This window comes from Sus scrofa, chromosome 7, assembly GCF_000003025.6.
Source record: "Sus scrofa isolate TJ Tabasco breed Duroc chromosome 7, Sscrofa11.1, whole genome shotgun sequence".
Classification (NCBI taxonomy): Eukaryota; Metazoa; Chordata; class Mammalia; order Artiodactyla; family Suidae; genus Sus; species Sus scrofa.
The window spans coordinates 88,833,627-88,860,665 of record NC_010449.5 but is presented as its reverse complement, the minus strand read 5'-3'; the positions used below and the strand labels follow the sequence as shown (position 1 = coordinate 88,860,665).

Here is a 27,039-nt window from a genome sequence, read left to right as displayed (position 1 = left end):
CCTACTGAGGCCTCTGGCTCAATGCCCCAGGAGCCTGGCTTGAAAAAAGTCTAGCTGTAGAATTCTGCTTCTTCCATCAACTAATGATGCAAGAGAGAAGTTTGAGGGAGAGCACAATTCTCCAGAGATCAGGCAACTGCTTTGGCAGTCTATATTCGGAGGGTGGTTTTTTTGTTTTGTTTTTTGTCTTTTCTGGCTGCACCCAGGCACATGGAGGTTCCCAGGCTAGGGGTCCAATCAGAGCTGTAGCCGCCGGCCTATGCCAGAGCCACAGCAACTCGGGATCTGAGCCACGTCTGCGACCTACACCACAGCTCATGGCAACACCAGATTCTTAACCCACTGAGTGAGGCCAGGGATTGAACCCGCAACCTCATGGTTCCTAGTCGGATTCGTTAACAGACTGAGCCACAAAAGGAACTCCCAGAGAGTGTTTCTAAGCACCCATAAGACATCCTCTGTCTTTCATTCTCTCTGCTAGTTCAAGTTACAGACAATTTAGGTTTATAGCTTCAGGTCTTAGAGAGGAGTTCCCCACTGCCTCTTTGAGGAATCATCTTGAAATTTGTGCCTGGGTCTTTTTAAAAAAATCATTTCAAGTTGTGAATTTCTACTGAGAGTTGACCCAACGTTGAACTCCCTTATTCCTGAAGTGTTAGTGGGAACTCAGTATAAAGAACTAATTTGAAAGCCTGTCCTCTGAGCACCAGGGACCCACTGCATCCAATCCCAAAGCCCCAGAGAGAGGGAGGTTCTAGATGGTTTGGCTCTAGCCTGGCGCCTGGTCTGAAGCTTCCCCAGAGATGAAGCCCTTACCCTTTATGTCCTCCTTCCTCCCAGGGTACCAGCCTTGTGACCCCCAGGTCATCCGGGACCGCGTCAGCCACCTGGAGCAGTGCTTTGCGGAGCTGAGCAACACCGCAGCTGGGCGCAAGGCCCAGCTGGAGCAGTCAAAGAGGCTCTGGAAGTTATTCTGGGAGATGGATGAGGCCAAGAGCTGGATCAAGGAGAAGGAGCAGATTTACTCCTCCCTGGGCTATGGGAAGGACCTGACCAGCGTGCTCATCTTGCAGCGCAAGCACAAGGCCTTTGAGGATGAGCTGCGCAGGCTGGACCCCCACCTGGACCAGATCTTTCAGGAGGCTGAGGACATGGTGGCACTCAAGCAGTTTGGGTACCCGAAGAACGAGGCCTGGGTCAAGGAGGTGTCTGCCCAGTGGGACCAGCTGAAGGAGGTGCCTGCCCAGTGGAACCAGCTGAAGGAGCTGGCTGCCTCTCGCAAGAAGAACCTCCAGGATACTGAGAACTTCTTCCAGTTCCAGGGTGATGTGGATGACCTGAAGGCCTGGCTGCAAGATGCCCACAAGCTGCTCTCAGGAGAAGATGTGGGACAGGATGAAGGAGCCACACGAGCCCTGGGGAAAAAGCACAAGGACTTCCTGGAGGAGCTGGAGGAGAGCCGCGGGGTGATGGAGCATCTGGAACAGCAGGCCCAGGACTTCCCCGAAAGGTTCCGGGATTCCCCAGATGTGACCAACCGGCTACAGGTCCTCAGGGATCTGTACCAACAGGTGGTGGCCCAGGCAGACCTGCGTCGGCAGAGGCTGCAGGATGCCCTGGACTTGTACACGGTGTTTGGGGAGACGGATGCCTGTGAGCTGTGGATGGGTGAGAAGGAGAAGTGGCTGGCCCAGATGGATATCCCAGACACGCTGGAGGACCTGGAGGTTGTGCAGCACAGGTGAGAGCCCACCCTGCCCTCCTCGCTTGCCCACACCCAGTCTGCAATCCTGATGCTAGAACAGCCTCTAGGTCAGCAAAGGTCTCTCTGAGAGGCTGTAGGATGCCGTTTATCACAGAGGCCAGGCACCGAGAGTCATGAGTTCTCCTCCAGCACTGTGGCTTTGGGTACTTCACCCCCTGGAGCCTTCCCCAAAATAAAACAAAGGGGCTCTTCCCTCCTTCCTTCCTTCCTTTCTTCTTTCTGCCTTCCTTCCTCCATTCTCCCTCCCTCCCTTTTTCTGTTTTTAGGTCTGCACCTGTGGCATATGGAAGTGTCCAGACTAGGGGTCAAACTGGAGCTGCAGCAGCTGGCCTACACCACAGCCACAGCAACAGGAGATCCAAGCCACATCTGCAACCTACACCACAGGTCAAGGCAGTGCTGGATTCTTGATGCACTGAGTGAGGCCAGGGATTGAACCTGCATCCTCACAGATAGTAGTTGGGTTCATAACTTGCTAAGCCACAATGGGAAGTCCCAAAGGGGCTCTTTCCTGTCCAGGTATTGGATTATTTTCAGCTACAGCAGCCTTTGTTCAAATGAATTGTATATGGAACCCCTGACATTTAATGCAGAGGAAAGTGGAGCTGATCTGGTTAAGGGTGGGGACAAGAGGCTGGACCCCACAAGCTCTGCTTTCTGGGGCCAGTCCTAAACCACAGAACCCTGAGGGGCCACAGGGACCGGTTTGTATACCACCAGTCTGCAAGGCTAGTGGTTTCCAGGCTTCTCATTTCCAGTATTCTGATTCCATCAGCATTCTGGCAGGGGAAGGCGTGCCCCCAGTCTGTGAGGCATCCCAGCACCCTGAGTGCAGAATTCGGTTGTTGAGAAGAGGTCACTTGTGGCCCCATGCGGATGATGGAGGGACCTGGGCTATAACTCCAAAAAGTCAGCTTTCGTAACCACACAAGGTCCCTCCCTCAGCAGCTCTCCTTCCTGCTACCCAGGGAGGGCTGGGGAGGTACCCTCCAAGTAAGCTGTCAAGGCCGTGGAATTAGGGTCCACAGGCAGCAGCCGGGGCAGGGGAGACATGATAGGTGATGTCTGTGGAGATGAACAACCCCCAGACCTCATTTTCCCCCGTATCTCTCTGTTGAGCCAGGGGCCCATGTATATGTAACCAGCTCTCATCTAACATGATCCAGGTGGAGAACCTGTCGTGGCTCAGTGGTTAACGAATCCGATTAGGAACCATGAGGTTGTGGGTTCGATCCCTGGCCTGGCTTAGTGGGTTAAGGATCCGGTGTTGCCGTGAGCTGTGATGTAGGTTGCAGACGGCTGGGATCCCGTGTTGCTGTGGTTGTGGCGTAGACCGTCGGCTACAGCACCGATTGGACCCCTAGCCTGGGAACCTCCATATGCCACAGGAATGGCCCTGGAAAAGCCAAAAAAGGCAAAAATAAATAAATAAATAATAAATAAATAAATAAATAAATAAATAACGTGATCCAGGAAATGCTAAACCATGACACTGGACCCATGAACCAGAAAACTGTGTGTGTCAGCACACCTTCTCCTTTCTCCCCTCTTACCTGGTCACAGGTATGTGGCCACTGCTGCCTTACTGATCCTTGTTTTCTCTGTCCACATCAGGTTTGACATCCTAGACCAGGAGATGAAGACTTTGATAGCACAGATTGACGGCGTGAATGTTGCTGCCAACAGCCTGGTGGAGAGTAACCATCCACGCAGCGCGGAAGTGAAACAGTACCAGGACCATCTGAACACCAGGTGGGCTGTGGGTAGGGCGCGGAGCTGGGGGCTTCTTTGCCCAGCTTCTGACACCCCCACCCACCAAATCAGGATGCCTGCTGTGTGCTGCCACGTTTGTGCCCTCAGAGCTCCTGCCTCGCTCAGCCCTGCTCTCCTTCCATCATAGGGTCGAGGAGGACCTGGGTGGTGAGCAGCCAGGGGAGGGAGGGAGGGAGATGTGTTCACAGAGCTGCGAATGCTGTGCCTGGGGCGGGAGTGTGCTGAGTGATGCAGGCCATGCTCTGAGTGCAGAGTCAGAATCAGGCGTATATTTCCCTAGACGTTCTTAGGCCGGGAGAATTGCTTTCTGAGAGCTCTTTAGTACTGTCCATAAAAGAAAGCTCCTGCTTGCACCCAAATGCTGTGTGGATAATGAGACTGGCTTGAAGAGGAGAATTAGCAGGAAGACTTGAGCATGCTTTGTGGCCAGAACAACAACAACAACAAAAAAGGCCCTGAGGAGCCTTTGGAGAGGAGCTGCTTTCAGCACAGAGCATAATTGCCCACGAGTTCCTTGAGGAGCACTGAGGCCAGAGCACGCGCCTGTGTGCCATTTGTTACCCTGGGCCCTGCAGGCACAAGGTCACGTGCTCACCACCTCCCCACACTTGTGCCTGAGCCCCCCTCTGCCCAAGGCCCTCTGGGAGGTGGGGTTAGAGAAGATACAGCTGTAAAGCAGAGGAGCAGTGCAGTGGAGGCTTCAGGGGAGGCAAGGGGTGATCCCCCCAGGTGTTTTGGAACCACTAGAACAGGGTCAATTATCTCAGCATCCAGAGAAGGGATTGTAGTTCAGGAGGGCTCACTGATCTGAGGTTTATGCAGAGGAGGAGGATGCCCCCTTGCTCTTGTTTAGGCTCGGAGGGAACAGGGGTGTGTGTGTGTGGGGTGGGGGGGGGGGGGGGGGGGAGCTCGGAGGGAACAGGTGTGTGTGTGTGTGTGTGTGTGTGTGTGTACACTTTGCTTTTTTCATTGCTGTTTCCCTGGAGCCTAGAACAGTGCCTGGCACAAGGCACATAATTGTTGGGTGATAAATGCTTAGTAAATAAGTGACCAGGGACAAAATTGAAATATCTTCTGCCAGACTTGGTACATATGAGTCATTCAAATACTTGTCAAATGTATCATTACGTTCCATCATACACTTTCTGGTTGACCAAAATTTTCTTATTAATCTGGGGCCCCAGCCTAAACCTGGACTCCTGTCATGACTTGGCCGGGGCTGCCCATCACAGCTCTATCAGCTTCCTCCCTCTTGGAGATGGTGCAACGAAGGGGAAAGTGGCTTTGGGAGGCAGACGAGACCCAAACCCCAGCCTGTCCCCTGCGTAGCCCCCACCTGGTGGCTGCCACGAGGCCGCACCAAGAAAGGTCTAGGAAAACCACTGTGGGGACTCTTGCCCTGGGGCACAGCCAGACCCTTTCCCATGGCTTCTGGGAGGGTCCAGACAATCTCAAAGCCCTGGAGCACCTCACCATCCTTTCACAGTGGTCTCAGGCCACCTTGGAGAAGACGGTCAGCTCCTTTCCCCTGACCTCCCAGCCCCAGCACCACCCGTGCACCAGACACCGAACCCCCAGAGGTCAGGGACATCATATCTAGCAGAGAAGCTGAGAAACCTCTGGGCGCTCGCTCCTCTCTCTCCTGTATTCCCGATCCTTGCCGGCCCATCTCCCACTTCTCTTTGCAGACCTGTCTTCCACCCAGACTAGCAGCTGTGGTCACCCTGGGGATGCCTGCAATGCGCTCTATCCAGTCCACCTGCCTTGTCCCTCCACCTCCATCCTCCAGGTGCTGGGAATACAAAGATGAGTGAGATACTCAGGGCCCAGTCCTTAAATAGATCACTCTGACGGAGGCTCTGGAGGTCTGTTCCTTAAGATACAGCTCAGGTGGGACTGCCACAGAACCTCTCTGCCTGGTGTGTGCTCTGGACCCAGGACTTTATACTGCAGTTTTTTGCTGAATTTAATTTTTGTCTAAGTCATACACGCAGTAGGGCAAAGTCTGGCTGTGATTGTGTCATCCCAAAGGCTAACATAGTGCTTCAATGATGTGGCTATTCAAGAGAGGTGGGCTCAGTTAGGGAATGCGTGTTCAGCACATCCTCATGTGCTTATAGGTCACAGTGATGCAGGATGAGTAAACCCAAGTTCAAGGGAGGTGTCCTGGTGATCGGGATCCAGGCTGATGGGCAGCTCATTAGAAGAGGTTTACAGTGGGAGTCAGATCAACCCCAGGACCTCTGCATACTCCCCAGTTTCATTCCAGACGTCACATAAAGTTTATGTTCTAATTATAATCCCAGCTCCTCCTTCTTCTCCCTTCTCTTTGCTAAGACTCTTTTCTTTTAGAGCCACAGTGGCTTTTCTTGGGCCCTGGGCACTTAGAACGTGGTCTTGGGCATTTCTGTGGTTCCTCTGGGGCAGCTGGAGCCCTATGTTCTAAAGAATTCTTGAAGTGGATAATTCAGGCTTTCTAATTATTTTCAGTACAGGTCTACCTCAGAGATACTGTGGGTTCAGTTGCAGACCACCTCAGTAAAGCAAATATAAAAATAAAGCAGGAGTTCCCGTCGTGGCGCAGTGGTTAACGAATCCGACTAGGAACCATGAGGTTGCGGGTTCGATCCCTGCCCTTGCTCAGTGGGTTAACGATCCGGCGTTGCCGTGAGCTGTGGTGTAGGTTGCAGACGCGGCTCGGATTCCGCGTTGCTGTGGCTCTGGCGTAGGCCAGTGGCTACAGCTCCGATTCAACCCCTAGCCTGGGAACCTCCATATGCCGCGGGAGCGGCCCAAGAAATAGCAACAATAACAACAACAACAACAACAACAACAAAAAAGACAAAAAATAAAAATAAAGCAAGTCACACAAATTTAGGGGGTTCCCAAGGCATATGAAAGTTGTGTTTACATAATACTGTGGTCTATTAAGTGTGCAACAGTATTGTGTCTGGAAAAACAATGTGAATACCTTAATTTAAAAATATTTATTGCTAAAAATTGCTAACCATCATCTAAGCCTTCAATGAATCATATTTTTTGTAATAGTAACATCAGAGATCACCGATCACAAATCACCATAGCAAATATAATAGTGAAAAAGTTTGAAATATTTCAAGAATTACCAAAATATGATACAGAGACATGAAGTAAACAAATGCTGTTGGAAGAATGGTGCTGATAGACTTCTCAGCAAAGGGTTGTTACAGACCTTGGATTTGTAAAAAAACGAAAACAAACATAATATCTGAGAAACACAGTAAAGCAAACACAAAAAAAAGGCAAGGTATGCTTGTATTTCAAAAAACCTGGGGAGGGAGATCCTGTCATGGCTCAGTGGTTAACAAACCCGACTAGTATTCATGAGGACACAGGTTCGATCCCTGGCCTCGCTCAGTCAGTTAAAGACCCGGCATTGCCATGAGCTGTGGTGTAGGTCACAGATGCAGCTGGGATCTGGTGTTGCTGTGGCTGTGGTGTAGTCCAGCAGCTGTAGCTCCAATTTGACCCCTAGCCTGGGAATCTCCATATGTCACGGGTGCGGCCCCAAAAAGACAAAAGACATTTAAAAAAAAAAATGGAGATATTGTATGATTGCCTGAAGTATAGAGCTTACAGAGAGAGCATCACGTTCCTTTACTGATGGAATAGCATCTCAGCTCACCTCCTGCTGGTAGAAAGCTCTGATTGGCAGTTAGGTTGTTTTGGATGAAAATGGATAAACAAATTTTACTCCTCACAGTTTGGTTGATAGGTGATTTTTTCCCCATCGTGCAAGGTCCGTCAGGAGAGACTCTGGTGGGAAATCTGGAAGGGACATCCCATGGGAAGAGTGAAGAAAGAGGGTGTCACTGTGTCCCTGTTCCCCTTGGCAGGTGGCGGGAATTCCAGACCATGGTGTTGGCCCGGCGGGAGGCGGTGGACTCCGCCCTCCGGGTGCACAACTACTGTGTGGACTGTGAGGAGACCAGCAAGTGGATCATCGACAAGACGAAGGTGGTGGAGTCCACAAAAGATCTGGGCCAGGACCTGGCGGGGGTCATGGCCATTCAGCGCAAGTTGTCGGGGCTGGAGCGCGATGTGGCTGCCATCCAAGTCCGCGTCGGGGCCCTGGAGCAGGAGTCACATCGGCTGATGGAGTCACACCGTGAGCAGGAGAAGGACATTGGCGAGCGGCAGGCGTATGTGGAGGAGCTGTGGCAGGGCCTGCAGCAAGCCCTGAAGGGCCAGGAGGCCTTGCTGGGGAAATCCAGCCAGCTGCAGGCCTTCCTGCAGGATCTGGATGCCTTCGAGGCCTGGCTGTCCACAGCCCAGAAGGAAGTGGCCTCTAAGGACATGCCCGAGTCCCTCCCGGAGGCCGAGCAGCTCCTGCAGCAGCATGCGGCCCTCAAGGATGACATTGACAGGCACCAGGAGAACTACCAGCATGTCAAGGCGTCCGGGGAGAAGGTGATCCATGGCCAGACAGACCCGGAGTACCTGCTTCTGGGCCAACGGCTGGAGGGCCTAGATAAGGGCTGGGATGCCCTGTGCCGGATGTGGGAGAGCCGTGGCCACACCCTTGCCCAGTGCCTCGGCTTCCAGGAATTCCAGAAAGATGCCAAGCAGGCTGAAGCCATCCTCAGCAACCAGGTGGGGAGAGGCATTCAGGACTCCGGCGGGGGGGGGGGGGAGGGGTGGGGGCGCAGGGGGTGTCTCTCGGGGCAACAGGGAATTTGTAAGTCATGAGACTGCAAAAGTGCTACAGGGCTCAGGGACCAAACTGTGCTTTTCTTGGATTCTCTCTAGCCACTAGTCTAGGGACAGTTCTCTTTGGTCCTTCTCACATGCCTTTTCCAGCCCTGGGTCCCAAAGTGTGTCTTGTTCTTGGACCAGTTAGAGGCCAGAGAAGTGAGTTTTCCCCTGGGTGGTTATCCTTCCATGTGGCTTTAGGGTCCCTGTTGAGGCGCCCCTGGGCAGGGGTGGGGAACACAGCTCAGGGAGCTTTTTTTTTTTTTTGCTTTTTAGGGCTGCACCCACAGCATATGGCAGTTTCCAGGCTGGGGGTCAAATCAGAGTTACAGCTACTGGCCTATGCCACAGCCACAGCAACTCTGGAACAGAGCCTCATCTACAGCCTACACCACAGCTCACAGAAATGCCGGATCCTTAACCCACTGAGCAAGGCTAGGGACCGAACCCATATGCTCATGGATACCAGTTGGATTTGTTTCTGCTGCGCCGCCATGGGAACTCCCGGCTCAGGGAACTTCTTCCTTGCACAACTCTGTGGGGGCAGGGTGCCGTTCCTGTTGTAACCCACATGGCTGCACATGCTGCTCCTGCCTGGCAGGTGCCCCCCTACCCCACCTCCTCAGCTTGTCTTCATGCCTTGTCTGGAAATTTGCTTCAACAGGAATATACTCTGGCTCACTTGGAGCCCCCAGACTCCCTAGAAGCTGCAGAGGCCGGGATCCGGAAGTTTCAAGATTTCTTCACAACTATGGAGAACAACCGAGATAAGGTCTTGAGTCCTGTGGACTCTGGAAACAAGCTGGTGGCCGAGGGAAACCTCTACTCAGACAAGATCAAGGAGAAGGTGCAGCAGATAGAGGACAGGTACTGTCTGTCCCTGGCATCACAGCCTGGAGCCAGGTAGGATGGTGGTGCTGTGCTCAGCACCCTTGTGACTTCCGTTCCCCCTTCCCTTCCAGGCACAAGAGGAACAACGAGAAGGCCCAGGAAGCCTCAGTTCTTCTGCAAGACAACCTGGCGCTCCAGAACTTCCTGCAGAACTGCCAGGAGGTGAGGCTCCAGCCAGGCTGGCCACTTTGCAGGAGATTCCTTCCAGGCGCAGAGGGCCCTAGAGGTGGGAGGTCCTTTCTCACTTAGGAACCTGAAGTCCATGAGTAGGGAGTCTGGGCACTTGATGGCTTAAGTCCTTCATTGTCTAGAACTTTGCTTCCACAGTTCTTTTTTTCAAATCTGTAAAGATATTTTCATTGAAAAAAATTTTTTTCATTCATTCATTTTTTTAAAATTTATTCCTTTTAGAATATAGTTGGTTTACAATGTTGTATTCGTTTCAGGTATACAGCAAAGTAAATCAGTCATGCAAATACATACATGCATTCCTTGTTTCCACATAGGTCCTTACAGACTATCAAGTAGATTTTCCTGTGCGGTACAGTAGGTTCTCACTAATCATCTATTTTATACAGTAGTGTGTACATGTTATTCACAATTCTTCCCTATCCCCAACAGTTTTACCTATAGTAACCATAAGATTGGTTTGGAAATCTGTGAGTTTGTTTCTGTTTTTTTGTCTTTATTATTTTTAATTTTTTGATTTTTTTTTTTTTTTTTTTTTTTTTTTTGCATTTTAGGGCCACACCTGTGTCATATGGAAGGTCCCAGGCTAGGGGTCCAGTCAGAGCTGCAGCTGCCAGCCTACACCACAGCCATAGCAGTGCCAGATTCAAGCGGCGTCTATAACCTATACCGCAGCTCATGGCAACACCAAATCCTTAACCCCCACTGACCGGGGCCAGGGATCGAACCTGCCTCCTCATGGATAGTGGCAGGCTTTGTTAACCACTGAGCCACAACAGGAACTCCTGTTTCTGTTTTTTAAATGAGTTCTTTTGTAATGTATTTATTCAGTTTAGCATGTAAGTGATATCATATGATATTTGTCTTTCTCTGACTTCACACAGTGTGATAATCTCTAGGTCCATCTATGTTGCTGCAAATGGCATTATTTCATTCTTTTTTATGGCTAAATAGTGTTCCATTGTGTATATGTACCACATCTTCCTTATCCATTCCTCTGTTGATGGACAAATGATGGTTGTTTCCATGTCTTGGCTGTTATGAATAGTGCTGCAGTGAACATTGGAGTGCATATATCTTTTTGAAATAGAGTTTTCTCTTGATATACGCCCAGGAGGAGGATTGCTGGATCCTATGGTAGTTCTATATTTAGTTTTTTAAGGACCCTCCGTACTGTTCTCCATTGTGGTCACACCATTTTACATTCCCACTAACAGTGTAGAGGATTCCCTTTTCTTCACACCCCATCCAGCATTTGTTATTTATGAACTTTTTGATGATGGCCATTCTGACTGGTGTGAGGTGATACCTCATTGTAGTTTTGACTCACATTACTCTAATAATAAGTGATGTTGAGCATCATTTCATGTGTTTTTTGGCTATCTGTATGCCTTCTTTGGAGAGTTGTCTGTCCAGATTTTTTGATTAGGCTTTTTGCTTTTTAATTTAAAGCTCCATGTGATGTTTGTATATTTTTAAGATTAATCCCTTGTCAGTCGCTTTGTTTGCAAAGATTTTCTCCCATTCTCTGGTTATCTTTTTGTTTTTTTATGGTTTCCTTTGCTGATGCAAAAGCTAAGTTTAATTAGGTCTCATTGGCTTATTCTTGTTTTTATTGTGATTATTCTAGAATGTGACTCAAGCAAGATGTTGCTGTGATTTATGTCAAAAGTGTTCTGCCTGTGTTTTTATCTAGGAGCTTAATAGTATCTGGCCTTATGTTTAGTTCTTTAATCCATTTTCAGTTTATTTTTATGTATGGTGTTAGAGAATGTTCTAATTTCATTCTTTGTTATATAGCTGTCCAGTTTTCCCAGCACTGTTTATTGAAGAGACTGTTTTTCTTCCACTGTATGTTCTTGCCTCCTTTGTCATAGATTAGTTGACCATAGGTGCTTGGTTTATTTCCAGGCTTACTCTCCTGTTCCACTGATCTATATTTCTGTTTTTGTACCAGTCCCAAATTGTTTTGATTACTGTAGCATTATAGTAGCACTGTAGTGTGAAGTCAGGAAGCCTAATTCCTCCAGTTCCATTTTTTGTTTTTAGTATTGCTCTGGTGATTTGGGGTCTTTTTTTTCTTTCCCCCATACAAATTTTAAAATATTTGGTTCCAGTTATATGATGAATGTCATTGGTAACTTGATAGGGATTGCCTTGGGTAATGTAGTCATTTTGACAATATTGATTCTTCCAATCCAAAAGCATGGTGTATCTTTCTGTTTGTGTCGTCCTTGATTTCTTTCATCAGTGTCTTAACGTTTTCAGAGTACAAGTCTTTTATCTCTTTAGGGATAAAAGAGATTTATCCTAGATATTTTATTCTTTTTGGTGCAGTGGTAAATGGAATCGTTTCCCTAATTTCTTTCATTGTTAACCCATAGAAATGCAATAGATTTATGCATATTAATTTTGTATCCTGAAACTTTACCAAATTCATTGATGAGCTCTAATAGTTTTCTGGTTGTGTCTTTAGGATTTTCTAGATATGCATCATGTCATCTGCAAACAGTGATAGTTTTACTTCTCCAGTTTAGATTCCTTTTATTTCTTTTTCTTCTCTGATTGCCTTGGCTAGGACTTCCAAAACTATGTTGAATAACAGCAGTGAAAGTGGACATCCTTGTCTTATTCCTGATCTTAGTGGAAATGCTTTCAGTTTTTCATCATTGAGAATGAAGTTAGCTATGGGTTTGTCATATATGTTCTTAAAGATATCTTTTAATTTGTCAAGTCCAGAGCAGGGTTTCTCAAAGAATGGCCTGAGGACTATCTATATTAGAGTCACCTAGGGCCTGGTCAGGGCTGGCTTAAAGGGCATGTGGTCTGTGCATTCACATGGAGCCACCTGCCAACAGGGCCCCATGTTTAGTTTAACCCCCTGCTGTTACCATCTTGAAATTCTTTTTTTTTTTTTTTTTTTTTTTTTTTTTTTTTGTCTTTTTGCCATTTCTTGGGCCACTCCCGTGGCATATGGAGTTCCCAGGCTAGGGGTTGCATTGGAGCTGTAGCCACTGGCCCAATGCAGGATCTGAGCCGCATCTGCGACCTACACCACAGCTCACAGCAATGCTGGATCCTTAACCCACTGAGCAAGGCCAGGGATCGAACCCGCAACCTCATGGTTCCTAGTCAGATTCATTAACCACTAAGCCATGATGGAACTCGTTGAAATTCTTAATAATTTTGAATGTTTCCATTTTCCACCAGGCCCTGCAAATTATGGAGCCAATCCTAGCTCTAGTTAAATGCAGATCCCTGGGCCCCATTGGGGCCCAGATGAATCAGAACTTAGGGGTGAGAAAGAGCAGCAAGCCTCTGGCCTGGAGAAGTGCTGACTTAGAAGGTCCACACTCAGCCTGGGGTGAGCTGTACAGGAAGGTCTTTAACCTGCGCTCCTGGTTCCTTTGGGGAAGAGTACTCCCGTGTGGGATGGGACACTCCCTGCCTTCTTTCTTACTCCTGTCCTCATACCCCTTTCCTCTCAACCCATGTGACTTTTTTTCATCTACCTCTGTCCTTGGCACCAACCAGGCATGGCATGATGCCAGGACATCTTGGAAACGTCGGAAGCTCACCACAGTTCTTCCTTCATTGTTAGTTATAGGAACTGCCCTTGGCTTTTCCCTCAGATAACATTTTCTCTGTGTATTAATGATTTCTCACCTTCCTGCCAAAGAGTGGATTTATCCATCCATTCAGTAGACACTTGCTTGAGTTCCTACAATAGGCTAGGCCCTGTCCTTGGTCCTGGAAATTCAGAGAGAATATATATTTACATAAACCTGGTGTCACACTGCACATTCTAGTGGGGAAGACACAGTAGGGCCCATATTTTAGCCCTGAGACTACACAGATTAAGTTGCCTCTGCTGGGAATTAAGGATCCAGAGTTGGAGGGTCATACTCTGCTGTGTTCACACTTCCTCCCCTTGGCCTTCTACTGTAGCCAGAAGTGGGCATCAGGCCCTGCCCAGAGCTCCTGGCCAAAGAGGGACACTTGGGGACCATTGGATGCACTCTCTCTGCCCACAGCTCACTCTCTGGATCAATGACAAGCTGCTGACATCTCAGGATGTCTCCTATGATGATGCGCGAAACCTTCACAACAAGTGGCTGAAGCACACGGCGTTCGAGGCGGAGCTGGCTTCTCAACAGGGCTGGCTAGAGAACATTGATGCGGTGAGTAGTGAGTGGCAGGGCCCTCTGCTCAGGGATGCTTCACGTGGGCATAGACACAGGTCCGAAGCTTGCTGGACAGTATAGAACCTGGACAAGAAAAACTTCTCCATATAGTAATAAAACTGATACATCCAGTCTGTTAAGCCTGGTCAGAATGGCTGCCTCCTCTGGGTCACCTATGTCTGGCAAAGTCCAAGACACTGAGGACACGGAGTTAGAGCCTCAGTGTCCAGTGCCAGGACAGCAGTTATCTCTGTCTGCCTTCCATCATCCTCACTGGGGCCCCAGTACTGTCCTACCCAGGGGCAGGGGAGTATGTGAGAAGAGCAGAGTGGGACAAAGACTATTGACCCTCACTGGATGGGCAGAAACACATCTCTTGTCAGTGAGGAACCAAGGGTCCCTTCTCTAATGAGTTTCCCTGGGTCCCGAGTCACAATGTGGCTGAAGTTAAATCTGGGATAGCCTCTCTCTGCTGGGGCTATCCAGAAGGATCAGGCCTAGGGGCCACACGAGGCTGCATCCACAGTGGTTAAGGGTGCAGGCTCCAAACCAGACTGACTGCTCAACCTCCCTGCACCTCAGTCTTCATCTGTAAAGTGAGGATGATAACAGTACCTACCCAAGGGAGTGATGAGCGTTAAAGCATTTAGGATAACACTTGGCAGTTAACAGGCACTCAATAAATATTGACTATTATTAGCAAGTTTATAGTCCTACACCCAAATCATCTCAAACTATAACCTTCCAAAAAAAGATACATTTATGTAAGAGAAAACTGGATAAGACAAACTCAACTACTGAAAGATATCACTGAAGGTCGATGCACAGCTTCTGGGAAGACAATTAAGAAAGGGTAGAACTCACAGGGAGATTTCCATGATGCTTGTACCTAAACGGTTTTTTTTTTTTTTTTGCTTTTTAGGCCCACACATGCAGCATATAGCAAATGGAAGTTTCCAGTCTAGGCGTTGAATCAGAGCTATGGCCACCAGCCTATACCACAGCCACAGCCACACCAGATCCAAGCCGAGTCTGTGACCTGCACCACAGCTCATGGCAACACCGAATCCTTAACCCACTGAGCAAGGCCAGGGATCAAACTCAACAGCCTCATGGATCCTAGTCAGTTTCTTTACTGCTGAGCCACAATGGGAATTCCCTTGGATGGATCTTGAATCTTTTTATTTTTAATTAAAAAAAATTTTTTTTTAGGAGTTTCTATCATGGTTCAGTGGAAACAAATCTGACTTGTATCCATGAGGGTGCAGGTTTGATCCCTGGCCTTGCTCAGCGGGTTAAGGATCCGGCATTGCCGTGAGCTGTGGTATAGATCACAGATGCGGCTAGCACATGGTGTTGCTGTGGCTGTGGTGTAGGTTGGTGGCTACTGCTCCAGTTCAACCCCTAACCTGGGAACTTCCCTATGCTGCGGGTGTGGCCCTAAAAAGACCCAAAAAAAAAAATTTTTTTTTAGTACTAGCTGGTTCTTGTCTGCAGCTCCGCATACCACAGTCTCCCTGGGTCATTTGGCCCAAATGTACTCTCCCTGTCCCACCTCCTTCTGCCGGTAACTCTGGGGGTGCATCATCTTCCAGCTGAACCTCACCCGAGTTCTATGTAGGTCCGTTGCCTCAGTGACCATCCCTTGGTTAGCCCTCTGCAACCACCTGAGCAGGGTTCTCCAAGTAGCTCTCCAAGGTCAGAGGGTGAGCCCTGTCCTTGGCCACACAGGAAGGAAAGCAGCTGATGGAGGAGAAGCCCCAGTTTGAGGCCCTGGTGTCCCAGAGGCTGGAAGCTTTGCACCGACTCTGGGATGAGCTCCAGGCCACCACCAAGGAGATAGGCCAGCGCCTCTCAGCTGCCAGGAGCTCCGACCTGCGCTCGCAGACCCACGCCGACCTCAACAAATGGATCAGGGCCATGGAGGACCAGCTGCGGTCAGACGACCTGGGCAAGGACCTGACCAGCGTCAACAGGATGCTGGCTAAGCTGAAGGCAAGTGCATGGGTTGTAGACTAGCATTTTGGAAGGGAGAAGGTCTTGGAAGCAAATCTGAAACCTCAAAGTGAGTACTCCTCCTGTCCTCAGCACTGGGCTGGCTTTTATCAGGTCTCCGAGTTCATAACCCAGCTCCTGAAACCCCTTGGCAGTGGGTAAGCCAGAGAGGGATGCAAGCAGGGTAATAAAGGCACACATGAGCCATATAGGACAGACACTCAGAGGAGCAACAGGGAGGTGGGGAGACCCAAGTAGACGTCTTGGGAGAGGCTGAGCTCCCAAGCCTTTGAGGATGTGTGGGATGCCGGTGATGAAGAGGACGAGGGGCTGCCCAGGTGCCAGGATTGGTGCCACCACTGTCCCCTTGTGTCCCAGCGCGTGGAGGACCAAGTGAATGTGCGGAAGGAGGAGTTGGGGGAGCTGTTTGCCCACATGCCCTCGCCGGGAGAGGAGGCTGAAGATGAAGATTTGAGCATTGAGAAGCGGTTCCTGGACCTCCTGGAGCCTTTGGGGAGGAGGAAGAAGCAGCTAGAGTCATCCAAGGCCAAGCTGCAGATCAGCCGGGACTTAGAGGATGAGACGGTGAGTGGGCCGCAGCTGCCCCTGCCCCCAGGGACTGAGCCGGCAGCTGCCATCAGGATGCTGGCCGCTGCCCAGGGCAGTTCTTGGCAGCAGGCATCTGGTCATCTCACCCCCTTGCCTCAGAGGGTGGTTGCGATGATTACATGAAACACAAAAGTCAGTCAGTGCCTTTTGCATGGTAGCTCGCTCATGGATTTTGGGATCAGACAGACTTGGGCTCAAGGTGCAGCCGCGTGACCTTCCCCTCAAGTGAGCGGGAGCAAGCTACTTGGAAGCTCAGTTCAAAAGATCAAAATGCCCCCATTTTACAAAATCTTGATGGGGAGGCAGAGCTCTGTCTGGCCCATGGTGAGTGACGGGGAAATTGTGAGTGACGATCCTCAGCTACCCATCCCCCCACCTCTGGTCTCTGCAGCTCTGGGTGGAAGAGAGGCTGCCTCTGGCCCAGTCGACCGACTACGGCGCGAATCTGCAAACCGTGCAGCTGTTCATGAAAAAGAACCAGGTGAGTCCTGCCACCTGGCCAGTCCCACTTGCCCTTTCCCCACTCCAGGAGGAAGGCCCAGCCCTGGCCTGCAAAAGGCCCCCAGTAGCAGGTTACAGCTTATTGCTCCTGTCGATCCTTATAGCTGCCGGATCTCCAGTCTGTATTTGTGTTCTCATGACAGAAGGAGCAGCTTTGGTGATGGCAGAGAGATTTCTGGGAGGACCACAAAGGGGGGCAGAGGTGCATGGGCGTAGGGGGGTCCAGGTGCTTTGGAACTGGGAGCCATTCAGATCCATCAGGACACAGGGGAGTGCAGGACCTGGAGGCCCTGGTCTGGGGTCCCAGGTGCTCTACAGCTTCTGTGTTCCTTGGCCACTCTGAGAGGAGGTGCCCAGCTCCTGGTGTCTGCCCCATCACTGCCTGGTCCCACTTCCAGGGCTAAGCTTGGCTTCTTGGGTCCCCTCAGGGTAAGGAGGCCCCTGTCCTCTGGGCACATAGGGATATCTGTGGGGCTCCAACCCCATGAGGAAGCCACTAAACTTGGACTCTGAGCCATTAGAGCAAACATCCGTTGGTGATTCTGCTATCTTAGGCCTGGCTAGGGCCTTCTGTGGCCTGGTCAGCATCCTGGAAGTGAGCAGGTGCACTTCCCCTGTGTCAGGGCTGCAGGGGAAGCCCGCCTCTGTCCAGGAGGCCAGCAGCATCAGGCCATGGTCTGGCCACAGGTTCTGCCCAGTGGGTGGCCACATCCGTGCTCTTGAGCAGGGAGTCTCCTCCTGCCTGGTCTGCTCTTTGGCTCAGAAATGAGGGCAGCTGCAGCCACAGTCATGATCGAGGAGAGTCTGGCAACTCATCGCCAGGAAGGGCAGTGTGTCCCAGAGTGCTGGTCGGTCCTGCAGCTCCTGGGGAAGTAAGATCAAGGCAGATATACTTCCTTCCCCTCAGATATCAGCAGCCACTATCTCACAGAACCCAGCAGCTGTTCAAGGACCTGAATGAATTACGTTTACAGAGGGGTTTTTTGGTTGGTTCATTTGTGGGTTTTTGTTGTTGGTTTTGTTGTTGTTGTTTTGTTGTTTTTGCTTTTTATGGCCACACTCATGGCATATGGAAGTTCCCAGGCTAGGGGTCGAATTGGTACTATAGCTGCAAGCCTACACCACAGCCGCAGCAATGTGGGATCCAAGCCAAGTCTGCAACCTACACCACAGCTCACGGCAACGCCAGATCCCCAACCCACTGAGCAAGGCCAGGGATCGAACCCGCATCCTCATGGATACTAGTCAGATTCTGCTGTGCCACAATGGGAACTCCCTCAAAGAAGTTTCTTAAAAGCTCCCTTGAACTCTCTGCTTCCAGTCAGCATGATGGAGTCACAAAGGCTCCAGTGGCCACGTGTCGGGACCTGAGTGAGAAGGTGATGGAGGTGGGGGTTCCACCAGCACCGCCACCTCCAGTTTAAAGGGGTGGCTGGTAGGAGACAGTATCCTCAGGGCCTCTGTCTCCTCAACTATAAAATGAGCCAGCTCTAGTCCTTCCTACAGTCAGGACTTTAGCCTCAGTAGGTGTTATTGCCCAATGATTTTCTTTCCTTTTTTTTTTTTCCCATCTGTGACTTATTATTATTTTTTTGATAGTTATTTCCTCAATGCATTTTTTTTCCACTGTACAGCATGGTGGCCCAGTTACACATACATGTACACATTCTTTTTTCTCATATTATCATGCTCTATCATAAGTGACTAGACATAGTTCCTGGTGCTACACAGCAGGATCTAATTGCTAATCCATTCCGAATGCAATAGTTTGTATCTATTAACCCCATGCTCCCCAACCATCCCACTCCCTCCCCCTCGGCAACCACAAGTCTATTCTCCAAGTCCATGATTTTCTTTTCTGTGGAAAGGTTCATTAGTGCTGTATATTAGATTTCAGATATAGGTGTTATCATATGGTATTTGTCTTTCTCTTTCTGACTTACTTCCCTCAGTCCGAGTCCCTAGTTCCATCCATGTTGCTGCAAATGGCATTATTTTGTTCTTTTTTATGGCTGAGTAGTATTTCATTGTGTTTATATACCACATCTTCCTAATCCAGTCACCAAGACACCAAGAAACAACCCAAATGCCCAATGATTTTCAACTCTCTTGGCTGAAGGTTGCTATTTCAGGAGAAGGGCGAGACAAATATGAATGGGGTTCACCTTAATGAGAAGGAAAGGATAATCTCGTGTGAGCGCATGGCTGCCCCAGTAAAGACTATTTTAGCCCGCCTCACTAAAGCTGAAATCCACTTTTATCATTTCTTCTGTTGCAGTGGTCATTGTGCATCAGACTCATACTGAGGGCTTGTTAAAACACAGTTGACCAGGCTCCACCCCAGATCTACTGCATCTGACTCTGGGAGCCGAGCCTGATAATATGCATTTCTAGCAAGATCCTGGGTGATGGTGATGCTGCTGGCCTGGAACCCTACTTTGAGAACCACTGCCCTAATGGTTGTCACTGCAACTAGAACAGAACCTTGCAAGGTGCCACATGAATGGTCCTCAGTGCTGGCTGCACTTTAGAATCATGTGGCATAGCCTTTAGACATTTGAATGCCGGGGTCCACTTCAAATCAATTAATGAGGATCTCTGGGGATGAGGCCTGGGCTATGTCTGTTTTCTCCAATGATTCAGTATGCACTGAATCATTAAGAACCACTGTCCTGCCTGAACTGGTGCCTGCCTCCCCTTGAGTCTCCTCCCTTATCTTCTTCCCCCTCCTTCACTGTATTCTCTGCCCAGCCCCTTGGACTGGCCAGGTTTGCTTCTGTCCATGGACTTCCCGGTCACTTGTTCTCCCCTCCTGCCTGCAACACTTACCCCCCAGATCTCTGTGGGGTTGCCTCCTTCTCATCATTCATGTCTCGCTCAGGTGTTCTCTGCACAGAAAACCCTTCCTGACTTCCCCAACGAAAGTGGCAGCATCACTCCTTGGAAGACAGGCCTCATCTTATTGGTGTCTAGTCTTCCCAGCACCCGTTGTCTATGTTCATTCATTTATTTACATGCTTACCATTTCCTCTACTAGAGTGTAAGCTTTATGAGGGCAGGGGGTTTGTTTCTCTTGTTCCCGTGTTGTCCCTAGAACTGGACCTGATACATTGGAAATAACTTAATAACCATATGTTGATAGAGTTCCCATTGTGGCTCAGTGGTGAACGAACCTGACTAGCATCCAAGAGGACACAGGTTCAATCCCTGGCCTCGCTCAGTGGGTTAAGGATCTGGCATTGCCATGGCTGTGGTGTAGGCCGGCAGCTACAGCTCTGATTGGACCCCTAGCCTGGGAACCTCCATATGCTGCGGATGTGGCCCTAGAAAGAGAAATACCTTTTTAGGCTACCTTGAGAGGTCATAAGATCTCAGGGAGATTAAAGAGGCAAGTGAAGGTGACACCATGGGGTGTTTGAATGCAGTTCATAGACCATGGGAAATTGTCAGAATCGAGATTCTGAGTATAAAGTGTAATGATGCATTTCAGCAAGTTAGGTGACATGTGGGTATTGCTAGTTCCATGTATTTTATTTGTTTATCTATTTACTTATTTATTTGCTTATAACGATTTTTATTGTAAATATGCAGAACATAAAATTTACCATTTTAACCTTTTATGAGTGTACAGTTCAGTGGCATTTAGTACATTCACATTGTTGTAATAACCATCACCGCTGTCCTTCTCCACAACTCTTTACCTTCCCAAACTCAAACTCTGTACATATTAACCAGTAAATCCCCATTCTCTTCTAATCCCTGACAATCACTGTTCTACTTTGTCTCTATGAATTTTTTTACTTAATGAATTTTGTTACATTTATACGTGTACAACAGTCATCACAACCAAATTTCATAGCATTTCCGTCCCAAACCCTCAGTGCATCCCCCACCCTAGTTCCATGTATTTTATTTTAGTTTAGTTTTATTTATTTATTTATTTATTTATTTGTCTTTTGTCTTTTTAGGGCTGTACCCTCTGCATATGGAGGTTCCCAGGCTAGGGGTCTAATAGGAGCTGTTGCTGCCAGCCTACACCACAGCCACAGCAATACAGGATCCAAGTCACATCTGCGACCTACACCACAGCTCATGGCAAAGCTGGATCCTTAACCCACTGATCAAGGCCAGGGATCCAACCCACAGCCTCATGGTTCCTAGTCAGATTCATTAACCACTGAGCCACAATGGGAATAAGTCCTAGTTTTCCGTGTATTTTAAATGCTGACAGTCAGAGCACTGGCTGTGGGTACTGCTCTTGTCCCACCCCAGGAAGGTTTGAAGGCCATGGGAAATTGTAGAAAAGGAGGAGATGAGGGGTAGGGAGCCAAGCGCCCACTCATAAGAAGCACCCAGGCTTGGGCCTCTAGGACCCAGGAAGCGAGTGACAGGACACAGGTGTGACCTGGTGAGTCAGAAGAAAATGCCATTTTGATGACCGAAGACTCAAACAGGAGATAATATAAAGCTCACAAACTGAGAAATAGAAATGGGGAAAAACAAAACAACGAGCAACTATCAATGATTGGTTTTTTGTTTTGTTTTGTTTTGTTTTTTTGTCTTTTGTCTTTTGTTGTTGTTGTTGCTATTTCTTGGGCCGCTCCCCCGGCATATGGAGGTTCCCAGGCTAGGGGCCGAATCAGAGCTGTAGCCACCGGCCTACGCCAGAGCCACAGCAACTCGGGATCCGAACCGCGTCTGCAACCTACACCACAGCTCACGGCAACACCGGATCGTTAACCCACTGAGCAAGGGCAGGGACCGAACCCGCAACTTCATGGTTCCTAGTCGGATTTGTTAACCACTGCGCCACGACGGGAACTCCCTCAATGATTGTTTTATATGGAGTAAAAGCTACTAAAATCAGATCTCAAAGGCCATTTAAGAATTGTTTTTCTCTCTGCCACTACACACAGCTAAGAAATCAAGCTCGGGAGTTCCCATTCTGGCTCAGCAGTTAATGAACCCAACTAGCATCAGTGAGGATGTGGGTTCGATCCCTGGCCTCACTCAGTGGGTTGAGGATCTGGCATTGCCATGAGCTGTGGTGTAGGGACAGACAATTGCTGTGGCTGTGGTGTAGGCTGGCAGCTACAGCTCCAATTAGACCCCTAGCCTGGGAACCTCCATATGCTGCAGGTGTGGCCCTAAAATGACCAAAAAAAAAGAGGAAGAAGAATAAAGAAATCAAGCTCCTCTGAAACATTGGAAAAGTAAGGCGCCATCAGGAGCACAGACTCTGGGACCCAAGAGAGCTGTGTTCCCGTCCTTCTCTGCCACTTGCGGTCCCACAGTTACTTGGCTGCTCTGTGCCGATGCCTGGGTGCTGACCTCAGAAGATCACAGGGGCATGAGAGGAGAGCAAGGTGGCATGCCCAGCACCGCACCGGGCATGTGGTCACAGTCTTTACAGCCACACCTGCTCCATTCAAGCTTCCCTGAATGGTCTGGAGCAAGAGATGCCGGGGCATGGCCCTGGGCTGCACAGTGGGAAGGCCACCCCTGACCCCTTGCCCTCTGGCCACAGACGCTGCAGAACGAGATCCTGGGCCATGCGCCACGGGTGGAGGATGTGCTGTACAGAGGGCACCAGCTGGTAGAGGCGGCTGAGATTGACTGCCAGGACATCGAGGAGCGCCTGGGGCACCTGCAGAATTCGTGGGACACACTGCAGGAGGCGGCAGCCGGGCGGCTGCAGCGCCTGTGGGACGCCAGCGAGGCACAGCAGTACTACCTGGATGCCGGCGAGGCCGAGGCCTGGATCAGCGAGCAGGAGCTTTATGTCATCTCTGATGAGATGCCCCAGGTCAGCTTGGGCATGGTGCCAGGCTGGGTGCCTGGACCACCTGAGAGAAAGAGCTGTGGGTGGACAGTCAGGGCTGGGGGCGGGGGGGGGGGGGACCTGGAAGGCCAAGTGTGTGAGGGGTGAGCGCAGGGACGGGTGGTGTGCGAGGAGCCCTCCTTCTCAGGTTGTCGCTCCTCTTGAGAACATGCAAATCACAAGCTGTGTATGCCCTGTTTGCCAGCTTAAGTTTGCCCTAACTGAGCCTTCTTTACTGTTTTTGTGCCATGGATTCTGTGCAGATGAATCTCTGTGGGAGGGGGTGAGAGGTGAGGTGAGGGCATCTCTAAAAGCTGGGCTGATGCAGGAAGTTTTCATGGGGACAGAGGTTAGACCTGGGCCTAGAAGTGGATGTCACGTAAGAATCAGGGTACTTTGTGAATACAGACATAGACGTACTTGGCACAGAGTAGATTCATGCAAAACTTTTTTTTTTTTTTTTTTTTTTTTGTCTTTTCTAGGGCCACTCCCGCGGCATATGGAGGTTCCTAGGCTAGGGTTTCAGTTGGAGCTGTAGCGGCTGGCCTACGCCACAACCACAACAACGCGGGATCCGAGCCACGTCTACAACCTATACCACAGCTCACGGCAGCACCAGATCCTTAACCCACTGAGCAAGGCCAGGGATCGAACCTGCAACCTCATGGTTCCTAGTCAGATTCGTTAACCACTGTGCCGTGATGGGAACTCCTCAAGCAAAACTTTTAATGAAAATGTGTTACGTGCCATGCATTCATCAATTACCACTCCCTGCTAACGTTTGCATTCAGTAATGGCTGATACAAACAATGGCTTAACTCAGACAAGTAACTCTATTCTGGGATTTGTAGTGAGTGTCTTTCATGACATTCAAATTCAGCCTCTTACTCTGTAAGTAAAGGAAACCCTTCTAGATACACAGTCTTAAACCCCATCCCCGGAAAATCAGGTTAGTAGAATGTTCTAAGAGTTAGTAAGTTCTGTGTGGGCAAGGATTCTGTCTTATTTGTTTTCACTTATCCTAATGCCTAGCATATATTCAGAATTCAATTAGTGAGGGACAAATGCTGAAATCTACTGCCCTGAAATTGTCAATACATAAGGGGAATATATATATAAGCAGCTTCAAAGCTCTGGTATGCTCATCATTCACTCATCCAACAAAAACGGGTCAGCCAGTGTTCTAGTACAAAAGACACAAATGTGAATAAAGTAGACAAAATCCTAAAAAAAAAAAAAAAAAAAAGAACCGGGGTCTTTGAGAGGAAGGTAGATGGGGTGTTGCCGGGACACGGGAGTAGCAGAAAGGGACTGTGGGTTTCTCCTGTGGGTGTCCTGTGAGCCTGGCTCCTCCAGGAGCTGGGCTGTAACCTGAGCCAGGTGAGCTAGTGCCCTGACAGTCCACTGCCTCCTAGGATGAAGAGGGCGCCATCGTGATGCTGAAACGGCACTTGCGGCAGCAGCGCATGGTGGAGGAGTACGAGAGGAACATCAAGCAGCTGGCCGGCCGGGCCCAGAGCCTCCTGGCTGCAGGCCACCCTGAGGGGTGCGTGTGCCTCCTGGGGTGACTTGGTCAGGTCCTGGGCCTCAGGACAGGGGCCCTGCCAACCTGGGTCCCTTCAGGTCCAAGGGAGAAAACAGGAACAGTTTTCTCCAAAACTATGTCCTTGAGAAAGTTTCTGGACTGCTGAGTGGCCCAATTCCCTTTTATGCTGTGGTTTTTGTGTCTCTTCAATCAGCCTGAGGCCTGATGTGCAAAAATGTAAGGAGGTGGAATAGCAAAAGTACCCTCTTGGTGATTGGAGAGCTCTAGTCTTTTGAAAAGTTAGTCTTTAGTGTCTCTTAGCATAGTCTTAACTTTGCTTTGCTTTGGGGGGTCCAGAAGGTATCTAAGGATCGCACATTGTCTCAGCAAAAAATTATGTAGAAGTGAAGGTAGAAAACCTATAAGGAAATCACCTAAACTATTCAGTTGTGTGGGTTCTGTGTAAACGGGAGCCCACTGGGCCAGACGCTTCAGGCTGCCCCCAGTCATGACCTTGTTCTCAGTTGCCTTTAGAATATCCATAGCTAGGCATCCTCAGCAGCCACCCCAGCATATCCCAAGGAGCCCCAAGAATTGGACCCTGGTCTTACATAGCCCTCAGGGATATGGTGGAGCTCAGGCAGCCTGGCCCTCAGCATCCTTGGAAGCATAGTGGAGGGGTCCTCCATTTGCACTGCTGTCTCTGAGCTTCCCCGAGTCAGGGGAAGGAGTGAGAGGCACCGGCTCTGGGGTACACATTCCATCATCCCCTGAAGCATCGTGGTCCAAGGGATGGTTCTTTCTCTTCCCAGCTCTTCCCTGTGACACATCTCTGCCATTTCTCTGAAGCTGCACTTCCCTACCTGTCCCTGGCACGGGGCTGGCAGGGAGGAGGCTGGCTCCTCCAAGCTTGCTGCCCTGGGCTGTCTGTTGCTGTCTATGAAAGCTTCTTATTCTGAATTCCAGGGAACAGATCATCAGACTTCAGGGACAAGTGGACAAGCATTATGCAGGGCTGAAGGACATGGCAGAGGATCGGAAGCGGAAGCTGGAGAACAAGTACCGCCAATTCCAGATGGAGAGGGAGGCAGATGACCTGGAGCAGTGGATCTTGGAGAAGGACCTGGTGGCCTCCTCCCCAGAAATGGGGCAAGACTTTGACCATGTGACTGTGAGTACCCATGGCCACCACTTATTTTGTCTTCCTCTAATGCAGTAGACAGGGAAACTGTCATTCCAGACACACACACGGACGCACGCATGCACGCACGCACGCACCCTGCCAGCGGCAAAGTGCCAAAGAGATGCAGGTAGCCCCTTGGGAGTTCAGGTACCCCCTTGAGAGCTCAGGCACCCCGGGGAAAGTGTGAGAGCCCAGGTCCTGGCAGGTTTGGCCTGGGAGAGTCAGCAGCTAGTGTGATGCCACCACTATAGCCCTGAGCCTCGATGACTGATAATCGTGTTTCTGTCTACCTCTGTCCAGCTACTCCGGGACAAGTTCCGGGACTTTGCCCGGGAGACAGGGGCGATTGGGCAGGAACGGGTGGACAATATGAATGCCCTCATTGAGCACCTCATCGACGCGGGCCATGAAGAGGCAGCCAGCATCGCCGAGCGGAAGGATGGGCTGAATGAGATGTGGGCGGACGTGCTGGAGCTCATTGACACACGCATGCAGCTGCTGGCCGCCTCCTACGACCGGCACCGCTACTTCTACACTGGCAATGAGATCCTGGGCCTCATCGATGAGAAGCACCGCGAGCTGCCAGAGGACGTGGGGCTGGACGCCAGCACCGCTGAGTCCTTCCATCGTGTGCACACAGCCTTTGAACGGGAGCTCCACCAGCTAGGCGTGCAGGTGCCTCCTATCCCTGGCTGTCCCCCCACATCTTCCCTGTGACCAGCTTCCCTGGGGCCCTGTGGTGTCAGGTCCTCTCCTGGCTTCTAGAGGAGAAACTTCTGGAACAGGCACCTCCTTAGAGAGGCAACAACTCCAGGCAGAAAGGCAGGGAGCAGAGGTTTTTAGATATTCTTCAGCTTCAGAACTAGTCCGTCCATCCTTTCTTTCATTCATTTTTATTTTTCTGCTTTTTGTGACATATGGAGGTTCCCAGGCCAGGGGTTCAATCAGAGCTACAGCTGCCAGCCTTCACCATAGCCACACAATGCCAGATCCAAGACATGTCTGCGACCTACACCACAGCTCATGGCAATCCTTAACCTACTCAGTGGGATCCTTAACCCACTGAGTGAGGCCAGGGATTGAACCCACAACCTCATGGTTCCTAGTGGGATTCATTTCCATTGCACCACAACGGGAACTCCCAGAACTAGTTCTTTAAACAACCCTTCCTGAAGTCCAATGGAAAATTGTCTTAAAGTGCAATTTCTCTGATTGTCGAAGTAATACTGTATCTTTAGCACATATACATGTAGCACTTTTCTAGCACCAAGTATTGCTCATGTAGACACCCTCTCAGGAAAGGAATAATATCATCTGCCTTTTCTAGATGAGGAAAGCAAGGCACAGAAGAGTAACTGACTTGTCTAAGAACATGCATCTAAGCACTGGAGCCAGGATTCAGATCCTGGCAGTCTGGCTGCAGACTCCGTGCCCTCAGCCACCAGGCTGTTCAGCCTTTCCACATGGGAGCTGGAGGGGCCCCAAGATCTGCCTAGACTCCCTCTATCCATCGAGGTACCTCCACAGGCCCATAGGGTTCCAGAGTTCAGCATGATAGAAAGGGTGAGGGGGTCAGCTGCTGGAGGCTCACCTGGCTTCCGGTGGAGCAGGGCTGTGTAGTCCTGCTCTGGCCCAGTGGGGTTTAGGGGAAGAGCAGCAGTGTAGGTTGGGCCCCTGGTTCACCAAGAAGGAGACCACCTAGGGCTCTGTCCTCCAGAGATGCCTTGGGGTACAAGACCCCTAAGGCAGGTACACCTTCACTGAGGTCCCAAGAATGAGGCTTCACTACCCCTGAGCCAGCCTCAGACGGGGTTGGGGGTGGCAGCATGCAGAGTGGTCACAAACAGGAGTCAGGCGCACGCCCCTAATCAC

General features: G+C 50.0%; 1 protein-coding gene across 4 annotated transcripts in view; it reads left to right on the top strand.

The window, feature by feature from the left end:
* SPTB (spectrin beta, erythrocytic) overlaps nt 1-27,039 on the top strand; it is a 141,755-nt gene that overhangs the window by 93,806 nt on the left and 20,910 nt on the right. For all 4 annotated transcript variants that reach the window (XM_013978290.2, XM_013978291.2, XM_021099376.1 and 1 more), the window contains 13 exons: nt 841-1,741; nt 3,380-3,517; nt 7,414-8,170; nt 8,934-9,136; nt 9,232-9,322; nt 13,384-13,530; nt 15,265-15,528; nt 15,907-16,113; nt 16,529-16,618; nt 22,166-22,444; nt 23,875-24,005; nt 24,951-25,155; nt 25,468-25,842. In XM_013978290.2, the coding sequence (XP_013833744.2) occupies nt 841-1,741; nt 3,380-3,517; nt 7,414-8,170; nt 8,934-9,136; nt 9,232-9,322; nt 13,384-13,530; nt 15,265-15,528; nt 15,907-16,113; nt 16,529-16,618; nt 22,166-22,444; nt 23,875-24,005; nt 24,951-25,155; nt 25,468-25,842 (3,788 nt within the window). The remainder of the gene's footprint in view (nt 1-840; nt 1,742-3,379; nt 3,518-7,413; nt 8,171-8,933; nt 9,137-9,231; nt 9,323-13,383; nt 13,531-15,264; nt 15,529-15,906; nt 16,114-16,528; nt 16,619-22,165; nt 22,445-23,874; nt 24,006-24,950; nt 25,156-25,467; nt 25,843-27,039) is intronic.